General features: G+C 41.6%; 2 protein-coding genes across 2 annotated transcripts in view; one reads left to right on the top strand and one right to left on the bottom strand.

The window, feature by feature from the left end:
* LOC109961167 (zinc finger protein 883) overlaps window positions 1-2,017 on the top strand; it is a 5,143-nt gene extending 3,126 nt beyond the window's left edge. The window contains 1 exon segment of the mRNA XM_074527637.1: window positions 1-2,017. This exon segment is cut by the window's left edge and continues 25 nt beyond it. Within this exon segment, the coding sequence (XP_074383738.1) occupies window positions 1-262 (262 nt within the window). The 3' untranslated portion in view covers window positions 263-2,017.
* Window positions 2,018-3,053: 1,036 nt separating this feature from the next.
* stox1 (storkhead box 1) lies at window positions 3,054-17,822 on the bottom strand. The gene is made up of 4 exons (XM_020601888.1): window positions 17,304-17,822; window positions 7,493-7,645; window positions 4,342-7,045; window positions 3,054-3,670 (listed from the first exon to the last, which is right to left on the bottom strand). Exons 1-4 carry the CDS (start codon window positions 17,632-17,634, stop codon window positions 3,517-3,519), a joined length of 3,342 nt encoding a protein of 1,113 aa, XP_020457544.1. The 5' UTR covers window positions 17,635-17,822; the 3' UTR covers window positions 3,054-3,516.
* Window positions 17,823-18,407: the final 585 nt, after the last annotated feature.

The raw sequence follows: 18,407 nt of genomic DNA, 5'->3' as shown, positions 1-18,407 counted from the left end.
GAGATTCAATCACTCCTCCTCCTTGGCTAGACATCAGAGAGTGCACTTGGAGAACAAACAGCAACAGCAGCAGCCGCAACCACCACAGCCACAACCGCAGCAGTACAGCACCATCCCTACAGGGAAGGGATTCCCTAACAATGCTTTCCAAAAACAGCGCATCCTGACCGTTGAAAAACCCTACAGGTGCTCCCAGTGTGGAAAAGGTTTTAATCATTCATCTTCCCTCTCCAGACATCATAGGATCCATGTAGATCAGTGAGCACCCTTTCCCACTCTTACAAGCTGTTCCATGCAAACACACCCCCTTGCTTCCCCCCGTTTTTGTTCTACATTGGTCCCATGATTGACATTACCACACCACAGGAAACATCAGGCCAACTTCTAAAGACAAGTGGTCAGATAAGCACATTGCTATGGTGAAGTGGAACAGCTGGGAATAAACGGACAGTAACACAAATCTTCAAAAGGAAATCGATTGGCCTGAAGGACTGTGTAACCTATAATTCAGAGCTGAATCCAGGACTGTGCTCAGTTTGAACAGGAGAATATCATAATAGATTTTGAAGGAGCCTCTGATGTTGTTTGTGCTTCACTTGTTGCAGGACCTCTTTTGAACACTTAAAAGAAGTGATTTGAAAATCAACATAACATAGTTACCTAGGGAAAATATGCATCACCCTCTGGTTAGTCTTTTTGATAAAAGAATTGAGTTTATGTACCTTTAGGTGGGCATGTGCGCTTTTCAGCTGCAACTTTGTTCAAGGCCACCAACATGATTGATGAATAAGAACTATTGTCTTGCTTTCAATAGTTTATGCTTTTTCACACACATAACCCACGTGAGACAACCATCAGAAATCCAATGTAAATACTTATTGAGTTCCTTTTATATATGGATGTATAGGTGACTAGTGTGCTGTTCCAAAAAATTACATTTTTGATAGTGAGATCCACTTTGTCGCCAGCCCTTCTTTTCTTTTCTTTTCTTTTATGACCTTAATTTGTTTTAAGTGTTGGAAATAAACATGTTGCAGGTGTTCTCATGCAGCTTGTTTTTGAATCTGGGCTCCATCAGACAAGAGCCGTCTTGTATATTTATGAGGATGTTTTCTTGTATGTCTGCGATGGGTTAGCACAGCTGCAGAGACTGTATAGAGAGCAATACTGGCTGACACCCCGACTCTATTATGACATGCTATTTAGCCATAAGAAAATACATTGTAGAAAAAAACTTACTGGTTAGCATATTATAATATGACCTGTGTCCTAATTATTTGCTGTGCAGTTTCCTCTGTACCCAAGCACCATGTACATGAAATGCAACATCTCACTTTGTTTATTGCTTTGGAGGATCATTTAGTTACCCATGTACAGAATATAGGTTAACTGTAACTCATGTTGATCTGCAAACTACCACAATTTGATCTAAATAAAAGTAAGACTGTGTATACTAAAAGACCATAAACACTTTTACAAAAAATAGTTCTGAATTCTATTGGATTGCGTTCTATTTACTGTTCTGTGTAAAATATCTTACAGACTGATGTATTTTTTTAGATATGGCTTGGGTTATATCAAAGGGGATAGAGTTTTTATGGGAGCGAACATTATGGTGAACAGTATTTTCTTTTTGAATAACAATTGTGCTTCAAACCGTAGCATAGGTTTCTTCCTTGTGTTAGCTAGGTGCCTTATTGCATGCTATGTAGAAATGTATGCTGAGCTGTTATTTGAGAAAAGTTGAGGTTTTCTGGAGACTTGTGTTCTGACTCATACTAACCTACTCTACATTTTAATTTGATGTCACTGATACCTGTTGCTTTTTTTGTTTTTGCGTTCCTGTATATTACCATGTGTTTACACTGTTGTGACCACATTGTCTTTTTTCTGTCTGGCCTCATTGTAGAGAGTAATTGTACATTATCCATATAGGCTTCTCCTGAGGGCAAACCCTGTAACCTCTTCCCAGTTTCTGAGTGGCACATATATGGATAAATAAAGGTTCTTGACTCTCTTGTGGTGTTCAAGTCAATGGTGAAGTTACCCTCACAGTCAGATTGAAATCTCATCTGATGACTAGGATAAGCTGTCATTTTTAGGAAGAGTAAGTGGCACATGATTGGTGCATAATTGTAAAGCTGGGTGAGATATTAAGTTGGGTTTGGATTTTTTTTTTCCACTTGAAGTCAGTGCTATTGTCTGTGTGCTTGCACAGCTTAGCCACATGGTGTCACTCTTCACCCCCGAATCATGATGCCAGATGTTGGCCAGGTACGTTGGTGTTATACATCAATTTTATTAGGACTGTTATTCTTCCTTCAGCTGCAACATTTGACTCTTAAACTGGAGTATCACCTATACTGAACAGGTCTACTGCAGTATATGCTGCTGAGTTTAAAATGTAATTTAATCTAGGCTATGTGGGGAACACTTTTGAGAATGGCCTTTGTAAAATCATCAACATGTCAAAACTACCAGCTTTCCCACACTCTCATACTGGTTTACATTCCTTCACAGCTGGAGGTCAGACTAGTTGTCTGCTGAGGTAGACACTCAAGGCTGGTTTTCACAGATAAGGACTGGATGCAGAGCAGTGTCTGGTCTGCATCACTGATATTTACACTAGTACTAAAAGCCCTTACATGCATGTTTTAACTAATGTAAATGTCCAGTGATATCCCATCAAAAGATAAACAGATTTATACTCATTCTTCATGCAAATGCAGTTGCTAAAATAATATATACGGAATGGCCACTTTATTAGGTAAAGCTGCACAACATAATGAATTCAGATATCCAATAATTGTTATGAAGTAAAGTTCAATTTATGATTCCTGTGACTTTCAGGGTTTTGTTGAGAGTTACAGAGATGCAGTTGTATAAAATGTAGGTGTGCCTAAGAAAGTGTCCACAGTGTTATTTAATGAAATTGGGCAGTAAAATAAAGTGATATCATCCAATAAAACATGCACATCTGTTCAACAACTATAAAGGTTTTATTTGCTCAATAACAATATTGCTTTCTTAAGATAATGTCTAGTAATAAAGCATTTTATATCGGTGGTAAGTGTTCTTTTATAGGGAGAAACATGAAGACACCCTGGTTGATATTCATAATTTTATTTGTGGCAATTGCTATATGAGAGAAAAAAGAAAATGAAAGGAAATGTTATTGCTGTTATGAACATGAATGAGGCATGTAGAGAAAGAAAACTGTACACTTATATCACAAAAACTGCTGTTAATACAGCATGCATTTAACAGCACAAACATAAGGCTGTCCAGGAGTGGACACATCATAGCATATTACCTTTAAAATTATTTACAAAAAGAAAAAAATATGCTGTATATTTGTACACTGGCCCCTGCTGTAATAGGTATTACATGTCCTCACTGGACATGTTTCTGATCGCAACAGTTGCATAGAAGTGGAGATTTGAAGACAGACAAAGGTTTTGGCCTTTCCATCTGTCTGCTCTAGCACAAAGCTTCACCAGGGGGGACACAGATGTGCTATACGTTCATGACAGGAGTTAGCTGCAGCAGTGAGCTTTGTGGCCGAATGGTGCTGCTCTTTGAGTGTAGTTTCTCCAGGTTTTGTAAAAAGCCTCTTCTCTTGAGACCCTCCAGAATGACAGTGTTGCTGGAGGCCAGACTGACACGGGTCCTGTCGGGGAAAAAAGGAAGGCATGAGGTGGGATATCTTCTATAAATATGCCATTTGAACAAGCTGATGTGTTCATGCACTGCATCTGTCTGCCTATATAATGGGGTGCAGAGCAAGTTCAATACCAGAAAAGAAGTCTTTTCTTCTTCTTTGATTATAACGTAAGAATTTAAGGGCAGCAATTACGCATAATTATCAAAATGACTCCCTTCTGTCCAAATATTGGATGCTTTAATTGGTCACAAGGTGTTTGTACAGCTTTATTACAATTTAGTTTAAAGAAGAAAAAAAAACACAAATTGGGAGCAAGGCCAGCCACAGACATGTAACCCAGAGGTTAACTAACCTCAGTCCACTGTTTACTTTGCCTGTCTCTAAAACCCTTCCAGACTGGGATAGGGTTTGTGGTGTGGGCTCACACCAGGAGAGATAAGGTTTTAAAATTTGTAAAACACTGGCCTGAAGGGAATGTGCATCTGGCTAAGGGGTTAGGGATGTTTCTTTTTTCTTTTTTTCTTAATAAATTCATCTTGTTGTGTTAGCTGTCTAAATTCCAGTATGTTCACTGGACTTGATGGGACATTCCTGGTCTCAAAGTTAGCTATGATGAAATAGGAACACTCAGAATTGTATTACAGCTAACATGAACAACTATAAAGAGAGGCACTCACCGAGGAGAATCTATGCCACTGTCTCCTGTGATGCTCTGGTTCTCTCCCATTTCCACCACTTCCCCAGTCTCTGCCCTTCTGGCTCCACTGAGCCTGCCCAGAATAGTTCGTGTCGGAGGAACACCTGTCTCATCAAACTCATCCTCCTGTACTTCCTCCACCTCAGCTGCCCAGTGAGCAGATTCACCGTCGCCCTCATCAGTCGACTTACGGACTCTCTCTGTGTCAGATTCTATTTCACTGCTCCGGCAGTAGTCAAAGATGCTACCGTCAGCAACTTCAGATGGTTCAGGACAGTCCAAACCAAAGTTTACCTCATGTCGTCCTTCCCCCTGTACCACTGTGCCTTGCTTGGGGCGGGATTCACTGTGGGCCCCTGGTGATCTTGTCCGCTGATAGCGGTTATGGAGTCTCCAGCTAGTTACTGCTGGCCTGGTGGAGTTGGCGGATGCTTCACTCTGGGTTGCTGGGGGAATGAGACCATTCAAAGTCCAGTCCCTTGAATCTTGTATTGAGGCAACTTCTTGTTGAAAGCTGGAGTTATAGAAATGACTGTGGGGTCCCTGATACTGCAACTCAGATTCACAGTTATGGCAACCTAACCGGTGGTCATGTTGATCTCCTACACCTGTCTGGTACACATTTGGAGGCTTGATAATCTCGTCCTCATTCAGGCACAAGGAGCTGCAGGCATCTTCATCCTCCTGCTCATCTGCTCTCTGATAGAGCCTGTAGTCATCTTCTATAAAGCCATCGCTGGCTGTTACTGAGGCAGCGTTTTCAGATGTCAGTTTTGGCCTTTCTCCCTGGCTCATGATCCTTTGCTCTTTATTACTGATAGTGGTATATTTTATCTCTTGTTGTCCCTGCACAGCTGTAGTTTCACATGCCTGCTGGTGTGAACACAACTCATCAGGCCTCTGAATATCATCCCTGTGTGTGTTGTAGAGCCTGAGGGAGTGTTTCCGCTGTAAAGCGGGCTTGGGCCAGGGCAGAGATGGGTCAGATGAGTGGTGTGTGATAGGCTCACTGGGATGGGTAGGTAGAATCCCATTAGTATTAGAATACTGTTGGGTGTTATGGAGACAGGCATTTATAGTTTGGCTGTGGCCTGGTACTATGTGGTATAGTGCCTCCTGAAAAGGGCCATTTTTGCCTTCTCTCTCCCAGCTCTCCTTGTTGTTTCCTTCCCTCTGATGTTGGACCTTGTCGTCTATCCGGAGCGTACTGCTTTGTGGGTAGACTGAGCTGTAGTCCGGCGGCAGCTCTTTGCTGAGTTTTGTGCCTGCTTGGAGCAGATAATCTGCAGCAAAGTTCCTCATATGGACACAGTCATACCTGTCCTCAGATGTAGGGGATTTCTCTGCATGCTCTCCATCTGCTGCAATTACCTTTGCCCGATGTGGGTCCCAGGATTTAGAGCGGTGACTTGGTCGTTCCTTCCTCCTTGGCCCTGGCGTGTTGCTTTCTTTCATCTCTCGTCTTCTACGCTCTCTGTTAATAGTGGCAGGAATTACGGTCTCAGCTTCTTTGATTGGATGAGTCTGGAAAGGGTTTTCAATGTGTTTTTTATAAAGAGATTTTCCATCAACAGCTCCACCTTCTTCCACTTGATCTGGTTCATCAACAGGGATTTCCATTCTGAGTCGAGTCGGGATCAGATCCTCCCCCTCTAGATATTTGTCCGCACATATGGGACCCTTACTCCTAACCCTCTCTTTCTCCCTTTCCCTCTGTTTCTCTCTGGATGATTGGGCTCTCCTTTTGCTGCGAGAGACCTTTGGAGCAGATCTTTTCCCTACCCCTGCCTTAGAGGAGTGATGATGCCTGGGTTTTGAGAAAATTAGAATCTCAGTAGATATTCCCTTGTCCACTCCCTTATCATCTTTATCCAGGCCCTTGTCCAAAACTCTGTCTATCCCTCTCTCCCTCCTCTCCTCCAGCTTCTTCATTAGGACTGTGTGGCGTGTCAAGTTGTCCACAGTCAGCTCAGGGTTGATGCGTTTGATGATGGCATGCTCCAGGTCACGGGGTAAGTTGTTCAGGTCATCCTCGTCTCTCACTGGCCATTCCTCTGGAGGAAACTGGCCTGAAAATGAAGCATACTCCTTCTTTGGCTTCTCTTTTTTACATCCATTCCTCCGGAATAAACTGAGACCAAACTTCCTGCCTGGTTTGCTGTCTTTTTCTTTGCGGCCCGAGGTGTTGGTAGTGGCTGTAGTTTTGCTGATCTCACTTGCCTGACAGTCTGCTGCTGTGGAGGTAGACTGATGCTGCACTGTGGGTTTGTGATCTAACGGTTTGGGCCACTTTAAGTTCTTGCCTGTGCATTCACTAACGGAAACAGAGACCGAATGTTGGTCAGTGGAGGGAGGGACAGTGGCTGTTACAGTAGTGGGAGCGATATTAGTGGTTGCTTGGAGAGGGGTGAAACAGCTACAAGACTTACAGTGTGCCACTGGGAGTGTCGGAGTGCTCTCAACACAGGCATCGTTGCTTAATAGATAGGTAATGGGAGGAGGTGAAGGAGGGTCATCTGCTGACCCAGAAGTCCACCAGTTCTTCTCTCGGACCATGTTGTTAGTAATAAAATAGGTCTGAGGGGTAACAATAAAGTAGCCCTCTCCTGTATGGTAAATCTTGCGCTCCTTGATAAGCGTGCCCAGAGCATTGTAGAGGATGTCCTGAGTGGGGATGGTTGTCCCTGTGACATGGAAAAGGAAAACAGTGTTAATAACAAAAGGCAAGTGAAAGAAAAATGCAACAATTTAAGTCTAAGCATACCAAGTCCCTGAAGAAAAATTCATGTCTGGTAAATGAAATCTTTTGCACAATCTGAAAACAGGAAACAGCTAGCTCTGTCCATTGTTAACAAAATTCAACAAGCACCTTTATTATCAGTAATTAACCACATATTTTGCTTGTTCATAACATAGAAAAACTGGCAGACTGCTTCTTGGAAGTTCCTGCATCTGTCCAAGAAATAGTCTGGTGGTGTTTTTGGCTCCAGAGGTCTCAGGGTAGCTGTTCCCTCTGTTTTCAGTGTTTTTGCTCAGTAAATGGCAGATATAAGAGTTTTATAATCTAACACTGCCAGAAAGCGAGCAAGTGCATTTAGCAACATGTTGAACTATTCTGTTTGACTGATTACCTGGGTGGGCTTTGCTCATGTAATTGACAAGTGCTTCCTGGGTCACGGTGATTTGGGAGGAGTTCATATCTGAGATGACTGAGCACAACACCTCAGCCAAGGGAATGAACTGGGATTGGGGGACAGGGAACATCTGCACTGGAGACAGGTCACCTGAAACACACACACAACAGCAAATTACTGAGGGAAACAGGTGACGTGGTTGCTGTACACAAAAACTCAAGTGGGTTAAAAAGGGTCTCTCTCTACATTATGCTGCCAGTGAAAACAGCCCTTGGTACTGAAGCTGACATTCCTGTCCTAACCACCCTCTAAATCATGACTGAGGTGGTCTTTTTATGTGAGTTATATGAGCCATGCCTGACTGCTTTTGAAAGTCCTTCGGTACTGGGGCAGACCACAGAATTCCATTACTCCCACAGAAATCACCACAGGTCTGCCTGCTGGGCAGATCTAATATCACACAGCCCCACTCATCTAGGAGGTCCCCTTAGACAAACATTTTACCGAAAGTGAGAGTGACTAAAAAAAAAAGAAAGACAGTCCTGGAAATATTTGTCTTTGTAAAAATAGTATGAAACTCATTTTGTCTGGATTACTCATATCAAAATCCCAACAATATGCATGGCTCTGTGGGCTGACAGTGGTCCCCTTACATAGAAACAAGCTGCAGGAGCCCATTACACAGAGGCCACAAGGTTTTCAAATCATAAAATTTAACCTTTAAAGTGACATTTTAGCCTTTAAAGCCACTTTTTAATCGTTTAAACCATTTCATTTCAGTATCAAAGACAATCAACAGTTGAAAAATGTAATTGAAGCAACATGCAGTGGTTAAATTGCTTCTGGCAAATAGTTTTATGTGCAAAGTCCATAATAAGGAGAGTAGGATGCATTTGATACCACAAAGACCCTGTTTTACACCCTGTTAATAGGATAGGACATCAAAACTGAATGCGGATTTTAGCACAGTTGTGTCTATAGAATTTACCACTAAACTGATCAATGGGCTGCTTCATTCAGTGACAAGAGACAACTGTAGTGCCAGTTCGTGGTACGATATCACTTTCCTTGGTCTATTGGTCTATAGTCAGTTTCAGCCATTACATATGTGACATTTTGGATCGTACCAGTTATGGGCAGAAACATTGTTGCTGACCTGTCAAACTGTAAGGTTGTGTTGAGGCGTAATATTAGAAATGTTTATATATTTAGATATTAGACAATAGTAAAGAGTAGTGTAGTAGTCTATATAGACTATATAGTTGGTAAGTTGTACAGTAGGTACAGAGTAGAGTTCAAATGTTTATGTTTAGATCAAATTAGAGATGGCTGAGGTTAGGCCCAGTTTCGATGTGGTTATGGCTAGGATAGGACTGTGGACAGGGGGTCTGGTTTGTGCATAACTTCAGTTTAAGGATGCATTACAAACCGCAGAACAATAATATGAAAGGGAAGTCCTGAAATGTTTGCTTAGCTCCTTCAAACTTTGTGAAAAAACTTTTCAAAGGTTTTTATGATATTGACATACTAACATCAATGTCTGCATGTTGACAAAATATACTCATGTACAGAGCACAAAGAATGATGTTAACTAATGAGAAATGAGGACATTGCAAGCAATAAAACACACCAGATTCCTGTGCTGATGAATGATTAGCACCTGGGCTGAGTTAACACAAACTCTCTTCATATGAACAGCAGATGCAAAGGCATGAATGCAACCTTACGCACGGAACTGGAAAATTGGTTTTAGTTAATCAGCTACGCCACATTAATGTAAGGTGTATGATGGGTGAAAGAAGGGGTATGTGAAAAAAACTGATATTAACACAAAAAAGGGCTCAACAGTCACACTCTGCTGAAAATGTTTTATTCTTGGTAAGGAATATGTCAAGCAAAGTCAGTAAAAAAACAATTAACAGCAGAGTGAGCTCACTTAAGGCCCATAAGTCTCACAGTCAGGGGCCTGACTTTGTAAAACTGATCCTATGACACCCGGAGGGACTGTAAAACACACACACACACACACACATCTGCTCCAACATAAGATGTTAATCTGTCTAAACCTCAGAGCGGATATCTCAATAGCAGTCTCCCTGGGCAGTGAATTAGTGCTGAGGACTAAGCTGCTCATTGTTAAATTCCTATAGAAATGTCTGACAGGCTGTCCACATAGCAACCCCCCCACTGCCAGTATTCAAAAGGTCAGCAAGGACATTGTAAGATCAGAAGAGGGGTATTAATTCCAGTGAATTAATAAACTAATGATAAAACACCACCTCCTTGAAAAAACTTCCCAAATCTTTACACAGAGGTAGTTTTGATAGACTGAATGATATAGGTATAAAATAGATATAGGTTCAAGTAAAAGCATGTTTATCACATATCATTCAGTTAATTATGGTTTTCCAGCAGCACTGACTAAAATAATCAACAGACACGTGAGACTGATCGTGTATGTGTGAGACAGAAAGCAATAGCAGTTTATTTGTGGGAACAACTTGGTGCAATAGAGGGATGGATCTGGCAGAGGGTTAGTGTTAACTGAGTCTAACACTAGCAGCCATGACAGTCTTGTTGTTGTAACCATCCTCAGTCCAGAGGGAACGGACCTCTGTCTTCCTGTAATCTAAGACTGGGCCACCGACATTACACCCTTTGTGATACGCAGACATGAATACCCAGCTGGGTGCCATGGCAACTGACCCTGTGCCACAAGAAAAAGGGAGAAAAACAGAAGCTCGAGAGTCAAACAAGAAAAGAAACTTGAGTTAAAGGCAAATTAGGAGGACTGGCAGTCAAATAAAACTCCTTAAAGGGGCAGTACACCAATTCTACACATCAAAGTCTGTTCATCCATAATGTTTAGCCCTATTCACACTGTGAGAACTGTGTAATGTTATCTTTAGCACTAGAGCTTTGTCAAGTCCGAGAAAATAACCCTGATGATGTCACTGTGATGTCATCGAGGTCAACTCACCTTGAATTTGAGTATAAATCTAACAAAGTAAAACCTGCCTTACAAACGACTGGGAATTAAAATATTATTTGTGGCACTTTTTAATGTGGTGGGGGAAAAAACAAGTGCAACATTATTTATGTCTTCCTGGAGAAACTGTCTAAAAATGTGCACTGTTGTTCCCATATTCAGTCAATATCACATGTCCTCCCTGTGTATGACGGCTGACTTTGCACTCCGCCTTCCACTCTCGCCACATGATTTAGCATAAGAGCAGAGGTAGGAACAATCTTTTCTCAAAATCCTTTACGTCGTCTAATGATGTCCAAAACTGTATCCAGAGTATCTCAGTGAGAATTGCTGGTGTAATGCATACTTTATATGCAAATCTGGATTAAAATAGATCGTTGCAACTTTATAAAATATGTTTGAAATGTTACTTTTTATTCACTACAACATTAAAGTGACAAAGCTCACACTATTCTTCTGTACCATGCAGAGCTAAAACATGCATTTCTTCCCATGTCATTAACTGTCTATTTCAGAATAAACTGCTGCCTGGGGGATAAAACTTGCGGAGATGATTGAGATAGACCGTTTCACCTTTATCCCCACTGGGATCTTTTTGGCTGACACTGATCAGTACCACATGTATTCACATGGATGTGTTGTTTGCTGGCCTTAGAGCCACATGAGCCCCATTTCTTATGTGATTGCATTACCACCAGTTTCTCTGAAAAATGTACTAACTCACCACACTATACAGTATTTAGTGTAGACCTGTCATGAGTTGCACTGACTTAGATTTAAACAATGTGTTACTTCATGGTAAATGTGTATCTGCTAAACATCACCATGTTATTACTGTCACTGTGTGCACGTTAACATGGTGATATTAGCATTTAGTTCAAAGTGCCAGTTTGCCTAAGAACAGCCTCACAGAGCGTAGTTGTAGGCTCTTGGTTGACACCCGAGTGCACAAACCAACTATCATAAAGTTCACAGATGCTATAATCACCTTTGTTCGACCAAGCATGTTACACACACAAGGAATTTGTCTCCGGTACACAACCGAGGCAGCCATCTGCGGGGTCAACTCGCAACTGGGGGTTGAGTGATGTATCTCCACTGATCATTCCATCATGAACAGACAGATTAAGACAGACAGGATATGAAGTATACCCAGGACTTAAAGGGGGAACAGAAACCAACAACTTGTGAGAGGATCTAGTTTTTGACCAGGTAAAACGTAATTGAAACATCAAGATTGTTGCCACAATCCCTGACCCCATGAGTTTTCTGGAAACACATACACACAGACACACACCCTCTAATCTCGTCCTGCTATCACCTAATCTTTTAGGCTCTAGTGAGTAAACAGACTAATCTTCTCTAAACACACACTGCATGGCATTCAACATGAACTTGAGGCATGTCCAAACTGCAAAATCCCTCTCTGTCTCCCAATGACTGAGACCTTGTGAAGGACACACCTCACTTTGCCCACTGTATGAGTTACATCTGAGTTAAACCTCTGATGAAACAATGTCAAACATTCATACAGTCAGACTTAATGTAATGGGAAGAGATGCCAACTGTCCCATGACCACTTCGCTTTGTTTTGAGTTTTTTGGTGCAGAAGCCCTCCGTGAACACCCCTCCCCTTTGGTATGTGTGTGTGTGTGTGTGTGTGTGTGTGTGCATCACACATTTTTAACAGTGCTTTACAAGTTCGTGTCTTTTACTCCCATAGAAGAGCAAGATGTGGGTGTGGCAGTTAAATGGCCCAATAAACTGAGTAAAAAGATCCCTTCAGAGAGCAATCAAAGCCGAATGTCCTCACAACCAAACCTCGCCCCGTCTAACAACAATGCCCTTTCCTGTCCTTCCACTCTGAAAGCATGTATATAGCTGGCAAATTTTTATCAACACAGCTGTCACCAACCCAGTAAAAAACCCACCAGCAATAATCAATGGAGACATTGATCATTTTACAGCTTTACTGAGTCATTCACTACAATAAAACCAGGACTTCCACCCAAACTTGAAGGCATTAGGTAAATATTTAATCTAACATAGTGACGGTCCAGTATTTCAGACTGCTCGTGTTTAAATATTAAGTGAGCTAAAGTGGGAGGAAAAGAGTAAAATCTGGACTGTGCCCTTTTTATTATCACTGTTTGAGAAAATGTGTTTGTTGGCAGGTTAACTCAGATTAACTAGATTCATTCTGGATAACTACAAAATTCTGCTAAATTTAATATAATTTAGTTTTACTGTCAAGAAATTAGTACTGACTTTTGAATGCTGCATCTAAAAGTAAGCAGTAGTCATTATATAGCAGAGGGACAGATTTAAAAAAAGTGAAAAACACCACAACTATAAGGGATTCAGGCCTAAATGTAATGAAAAGAAACACAAACTTTGTGTTGACTTGCATCGCCATAGAAACCTTTACTGTGGCAGCGACCTGCCACATCCAGTACAAAGCCAAAGAAAGAGGAGCATAAGTGTAGTAGGCTATGGATATAATCCAGCTATAGTCTTGAGACTCATTTTGCCACTGACATTTAACATATGTTGGCAATAAAGCATAAACGGTGTGACTAAGCTCCTCAAATTGACTTTCCCAGAGCTTAAAACATCTACACTCACACAGTTGGTCACCACAGATCTTGGCTGTAACTCCCTGCAGCTGTAATGCCATTAAATAATGTTTTACCATCTGATTCGTAGTAAGAACTGTTTGATTCAGCTCATGCCATAACAAATAAATGACCCAGGACTGAACTAGTGTGCAAGACTGAAAATCAGAGCTTTAGGACAGATTAAGAAAAGAACAGGCAATATCATTTCCAGAGGTTGCGATATCCTGACTTTTAGTCTCTTGTACAAATAACAGTGCATGAATAAACAAATTGACTGGTCTTTGGTCAGATGATCTGCTGCACAACCTAAATGTTAAAGTTAGATAAATTCTGTATTCTATTGTAAATTGTGTAACATTTAAACACACAATCTAACAGGGTTTCCAGCTGACCTGCACCCCTCAATCAAATGTGATGGCAGTCACTGGCTGCAAATGAAACCTATTATCTCCTGTGTAACTGGGCTAGGAGTGCATCATATTCCTGTGTTTGTTATGCTTTTATATTTAGAACAGAGTTCCTGTAAATGCCATATGATTCATCGCATTTTAATCTCCTATAACTGGTCAGCACACAGGTCCACCGTGGTCCCTTATGGCATGTTTCACTCTTGAAATACAATAACGCAGCACTTTGCTATCACAGAACCAATGTTAGCATACATTCTGTAATTCCAAATTTCATGCAATATAGCTTCATTTGTGTGTTGACCACTTTTCTGTCCAGAGAGTGACTGAAGATAAATCCCACAAGGGAAACCCAAGCAGTTGCTGACAGTGCGTATAATCTGAGGGTTACAGAAGAAACTTCCCAGCTATTATTATTATTGGAACTGGTCCACTCCACCACTATGGGTGAGCCCAGTATTCTGGTCAATAAAAAGGCCGAACATGCCTAATTTGCACTGGGGATAAGCTTCCTGCTCTATGGGAAAGGATGTGAATAACAAATGATGTGACGAGTCTCTTTCACATGTGTAGGTACTGTAGAGGGTCACGTCTGAGAGCAGAGGTCAAGGTTTCCTCATACTTGAAAGTAAACCATATTTTAAAAGTGCAGGAAAAAGAAAGTAAGACAATTTGGATAAATGCAGTGCAAATGCAGAGTAAAGGAGAAAAAGAGTGGTGCTTGTATAATAAGAGGGCAGTCTAATAATGTTATACCAATAATATGATTAAAAAATGTAACAAAGAGGCTCCTTTTCTTTCCATTACATTAAGTCAAAAATCTTCATGGTTGCTCTTTTTGCCTCCTAAAAACACATCTGAAGCTAACTGAACTCAAGGTACCTTGTTAACAGGAAGGCTGTAACCTTTGACCTGTGCTGCTTAGTTATGACCGGGTGGGCCTGGTAAAGGGGTGTCACGGTTAATAAGCTAACATCTGGAAGAGTTATGACCATTAGTGAAGCCTGTTGACAAAAAACCCTCATGAAAGCCAACACCCCTTGTGTGAAAACACCAAGTGAAAAGCAAAGAAGGGTACAAGAAATGATTTCATGAGTAAATTAAGCATTTCAGGAATGCTTTGCTGCCTCATGGTATGGTGAGTTAAATGAGACATATCATGTATAAAGGAAACTTGGCTTAGTTCTCTAACATACACAGGAGGAAACCCACACTATGTCCAAAGCAGTGCTTTCTGTGGCGAAAGTGAGAGGCACGTCCAGAGGACTCTTTCATATTCAAAAAGGATGAAGGCAGTTTACAGAGGCTGATTGCAGGGAGGATACAGGACACCTCATTACACCACTGGCCGACTTCATATAAATGTTTCAGCTTGTGAATCCATACACATCCTATTGCAGGAACAATAGTGGCACTAAATAATGCAGAACCAGCTAGTAGTGATTATAAAGCAGAGTAAAAGATGAAGAATGAGAAACACCCTGAAGACATTTATGCCTTATGTAGAGGGGTCAACATCAGGACCACCGGGGCACATTCCACAAGGACAACAGTGAAGCCTGTTAATACTATTCCTCATCATGTCTGTTTGTCTCAGCCTAACCTCACCACAATCCCCTTCCTCCACCGACCCTCCACACCTCCTGCACGTCTCCTTTCCTGTGCAGCACAAAACAATCTGTCTCAACTCAACACTGATAATTATACATGATCCAGTGCTTTACATTAATCAAGTGATTGTGTTTGTTTTCATGGAAGCTTTGTTATCTCTCTCTAAATGTTAGCTAACTTAAACCACACCTGGTTGGTGTTAGCTGAATGTCTTCCAAATTAGCCCCTTAGCTTTCCTTTAAAAAAAAAACCTCCTGGCATGTCTCAACCTTGCTTTGACCTTGGGAAGGAAATAGGGCTGTTTAAAATTCACTGTAGCCCATAACTCATAACCTTTCTGTTTTCTAGCTGACATATTTATACGAGGACAGTGTCAAGGCCTTTAAGTCTTTGCCTGATATCAATCTAGGAGTCTGACTTCCACGGTCCCTTACTGGTCATGAAATGGAGGGACATCAATCCTGGGTAACAGAAAAGCTGCTGTGGTTGGCAGCCAGTCGCACAGTAATTCACTGCTCACCAGTGCTTGGTGAGAACAGCCTGCCAGCACTAATTTCCATACAAATTGCTATGGTGCAAGGTGAAGGATTTGTTAAGGAGAAGAAGGAGGTGACTTGTCCACACTCAGATATGTTTCTTACATGTTTCTGGTGTTTAGCTCAAACATGACGAATCTGCTGAGGTACTGACACTTGCATTTCATTTGACTGTGACCTTATGCGTGTCTGTGTGCACTTTTATGCTGATGCTATGCATGCTAATAAACTCAGCATCACCTTTGGCCCATATCGTGTTTGCTTGCAAGCTGAGCTGAAGCGTAGGGTCAGAAACGGTCACACAGCGAGACGGCATGTCAGCCTCCACCTCCCCTATCTGTCATTCTATGCCCCCCATGTCTCCCCCTGTGTGTGGTCCCTTCCACCCCTTCACATTCCTCCCTTTACTTGTCTGTGCACTGCTCAGTCTGGAAGAGCTGACCAATCGATGCAAAGTCAACAGGTAGATGGTGGCAAGAACAAACAAAGAGGGACACATCATTGGAAAGACAGATCATGAAACAGAGAGAAGGCAGCTTGGACTGAACAATAACTCAATGTGTTGCTGGGACACTGTTTCAACAACCAAAACAAAACTGCTGTGGCTTAACTATTCTCTCAACAGCTGGAAAATCTGCCTCTAAAGCTTCTGCATCCTGCAGTCTTTGACTGTATGTCTCTTAAGAATACTTTCGTTAGGTCTAAAAGTCACACAAGGTTGTCATTTTCCGCAGCAGCTGGTGCTGTCAGGCATTTACAGCCCACAAGACCACGATATAGGAGGTTTCATAAAGGTTTCCATTCACTGTTTCTGTGCAGCTATATGGCACTTTAAAACACATCTGTGAAGCTCAGCCAGAGTGGGGCAGCAATTCCAAGTAATTACATGTATATAAAGCTTCGTTAACGAGCTTAAGTAAACATAACACTGTGGTGACAACAAAGGGAAGCTGATTGGTCGTGCAATCCTTTAAAACCTACCAGACAATATTTCTGAGGAATACAGATAGAGCCTCACAGGCTTTAACAGTGATGAAAAACAACGTGGTGTTGTAAACATGGTAAACATTTCATGACTCATGACAACAAAATTTGGTTTCACAAATTACACCAACATTTTAAAGGTGTTTTGCAAGGAATAAAATCAAGCCAACTATTTAGATAAGTGAAAGGATATGACCTTGCCAATCTTTGTTATGTGAAGGGAGTTTTGTGCCTCTACAATTTGCAGCATCCGTTAAATGACGGACTGTTTCATGAGGGACAAAATAATTGTCCAAACCTGCTGTTTGGGACAGAAAGACAGTGAAAACACCTTAGTGATGATTCTACAAATATTACATGTGGATTAAGACAGTTTGCCATTAAACTTATTTAATGTTCAATGAAAAATCCAGAAGAGGAGGAGAAGAAAGTGGGGTACTGCAAGCTCATATTGTACAGTTTATGGCTGCCACATATTTAGTGGGTGTGGTAAACAAATGTGTGGTTCTACAATGGCCCCTGGAAGAAAAGGCACCTTATGCTCTTGCGTAGTGTTTTTATTTCCTCTTCTACTGCGCATTCACTCTTTTTTGCATATATTTGTATTGCAGCCTTCTACATTCTGCTATAAGATCCTGGTTCTGTAGGACTGAGATTACATACCGACAGCTTTAATGATAAATCCCTTTGGTGACCTCAGACCCCTGCGCATCCACGCTTCTCTCAGCACCTCTAGGTTGTTTGCGTTCCCTTGAATGAAAAGCACCAAATTTTCCATCCATCCCTGAAAGTATACTTCATTTATGGCCTTAACTAGTCTTTTATTCCAGAAACTGCGCAGGTTCTGCGCTTTAAAGTCCGCAAAAATCTCCTGACCACTCGTAGTATTTGTGTTGAGGTTCCTTTCAGCGGTGCCAAAACTTTCCTCGTCCGGGCCGAAAACGACAGCGAGCGAAGCAGCAGAGAGTTGGACACCGCGCTGCTGGTAAGACATTGTTAACGCCTTTATCGGCTTTAGAAATGACCTGTCATGCTAGAGATGAAAATGCACTTTTTATAAGGCTGGTTCCCCCTCTAAAAACCAAAAGAAACGCTTGGTTTTGCCGTACATTCCTACAGTGTGCATCTGAGCCGTGTAGCGCGTAAACTGGAGGAGCAGACGACGTCCGACTAGTTTGTTTCGGCTGCCAGGGAAACTGGTGACGGTAGCAGAGAGGAGGAGGGCTCATCAGCCTGCTGCTGCTGGGACCCACAGGTAGACCTCCCACTTACTATTCACACCAGTGTGTGTGTAGGTGCCTATATAGAACAATATGGGGGCCAAAACCTGTCTACATGCTCACATTGTGGGGACTCGAATTAGATTTCTTTTAATGATTTGGATAGTCAATTGTTGTAAAATCCCTTAATGATAAAATTAACTAATTTGGACAATAGCAAAGTGTCCTGGGTAACCTACAGGTTTCAAAACAAATGTAAATTGTATCCATAAGTGATTAAAGGTCTGAATTAGGACCAGCAATGAGGCCTCATGATTCACCATGAAAGGAGAGCCTAGTTGACTGTAGTGCATAACAAAGCTTGAAAGTGGGTTTTGTTGAGGGATTGATTTAGAATTAATGCATACAAGATTGGCATGGCATATTGCTGCAAGGGCAACAAATCATTTACTGTAACCTAGATGGCAGAGCCAACTGGTTAGTGTGGTAAACAGGGCTTTAATGGGAAATTTCTATTCCCTTGAATCTTATTTATGTAACAAAACCC

This window comes from Monopterus albus, unplaced genomic scaffold (assembly GCF_001952655.1).
Source record: "Monopterus albus unplaced genomic scaffold, M_albus_1.0 scaffold52.1, whole genome shotgun sequence".
Classification (NCBI taxonomy): Eukaryota; Metazoa; Chordata; class Actinopteri; order Synbranchiformes; family Synbranchidae; genus Monopterus; species Monopterus albus.
This window is presented reverse-complemented; position numbering and strand designations above follow the sequence as displayed.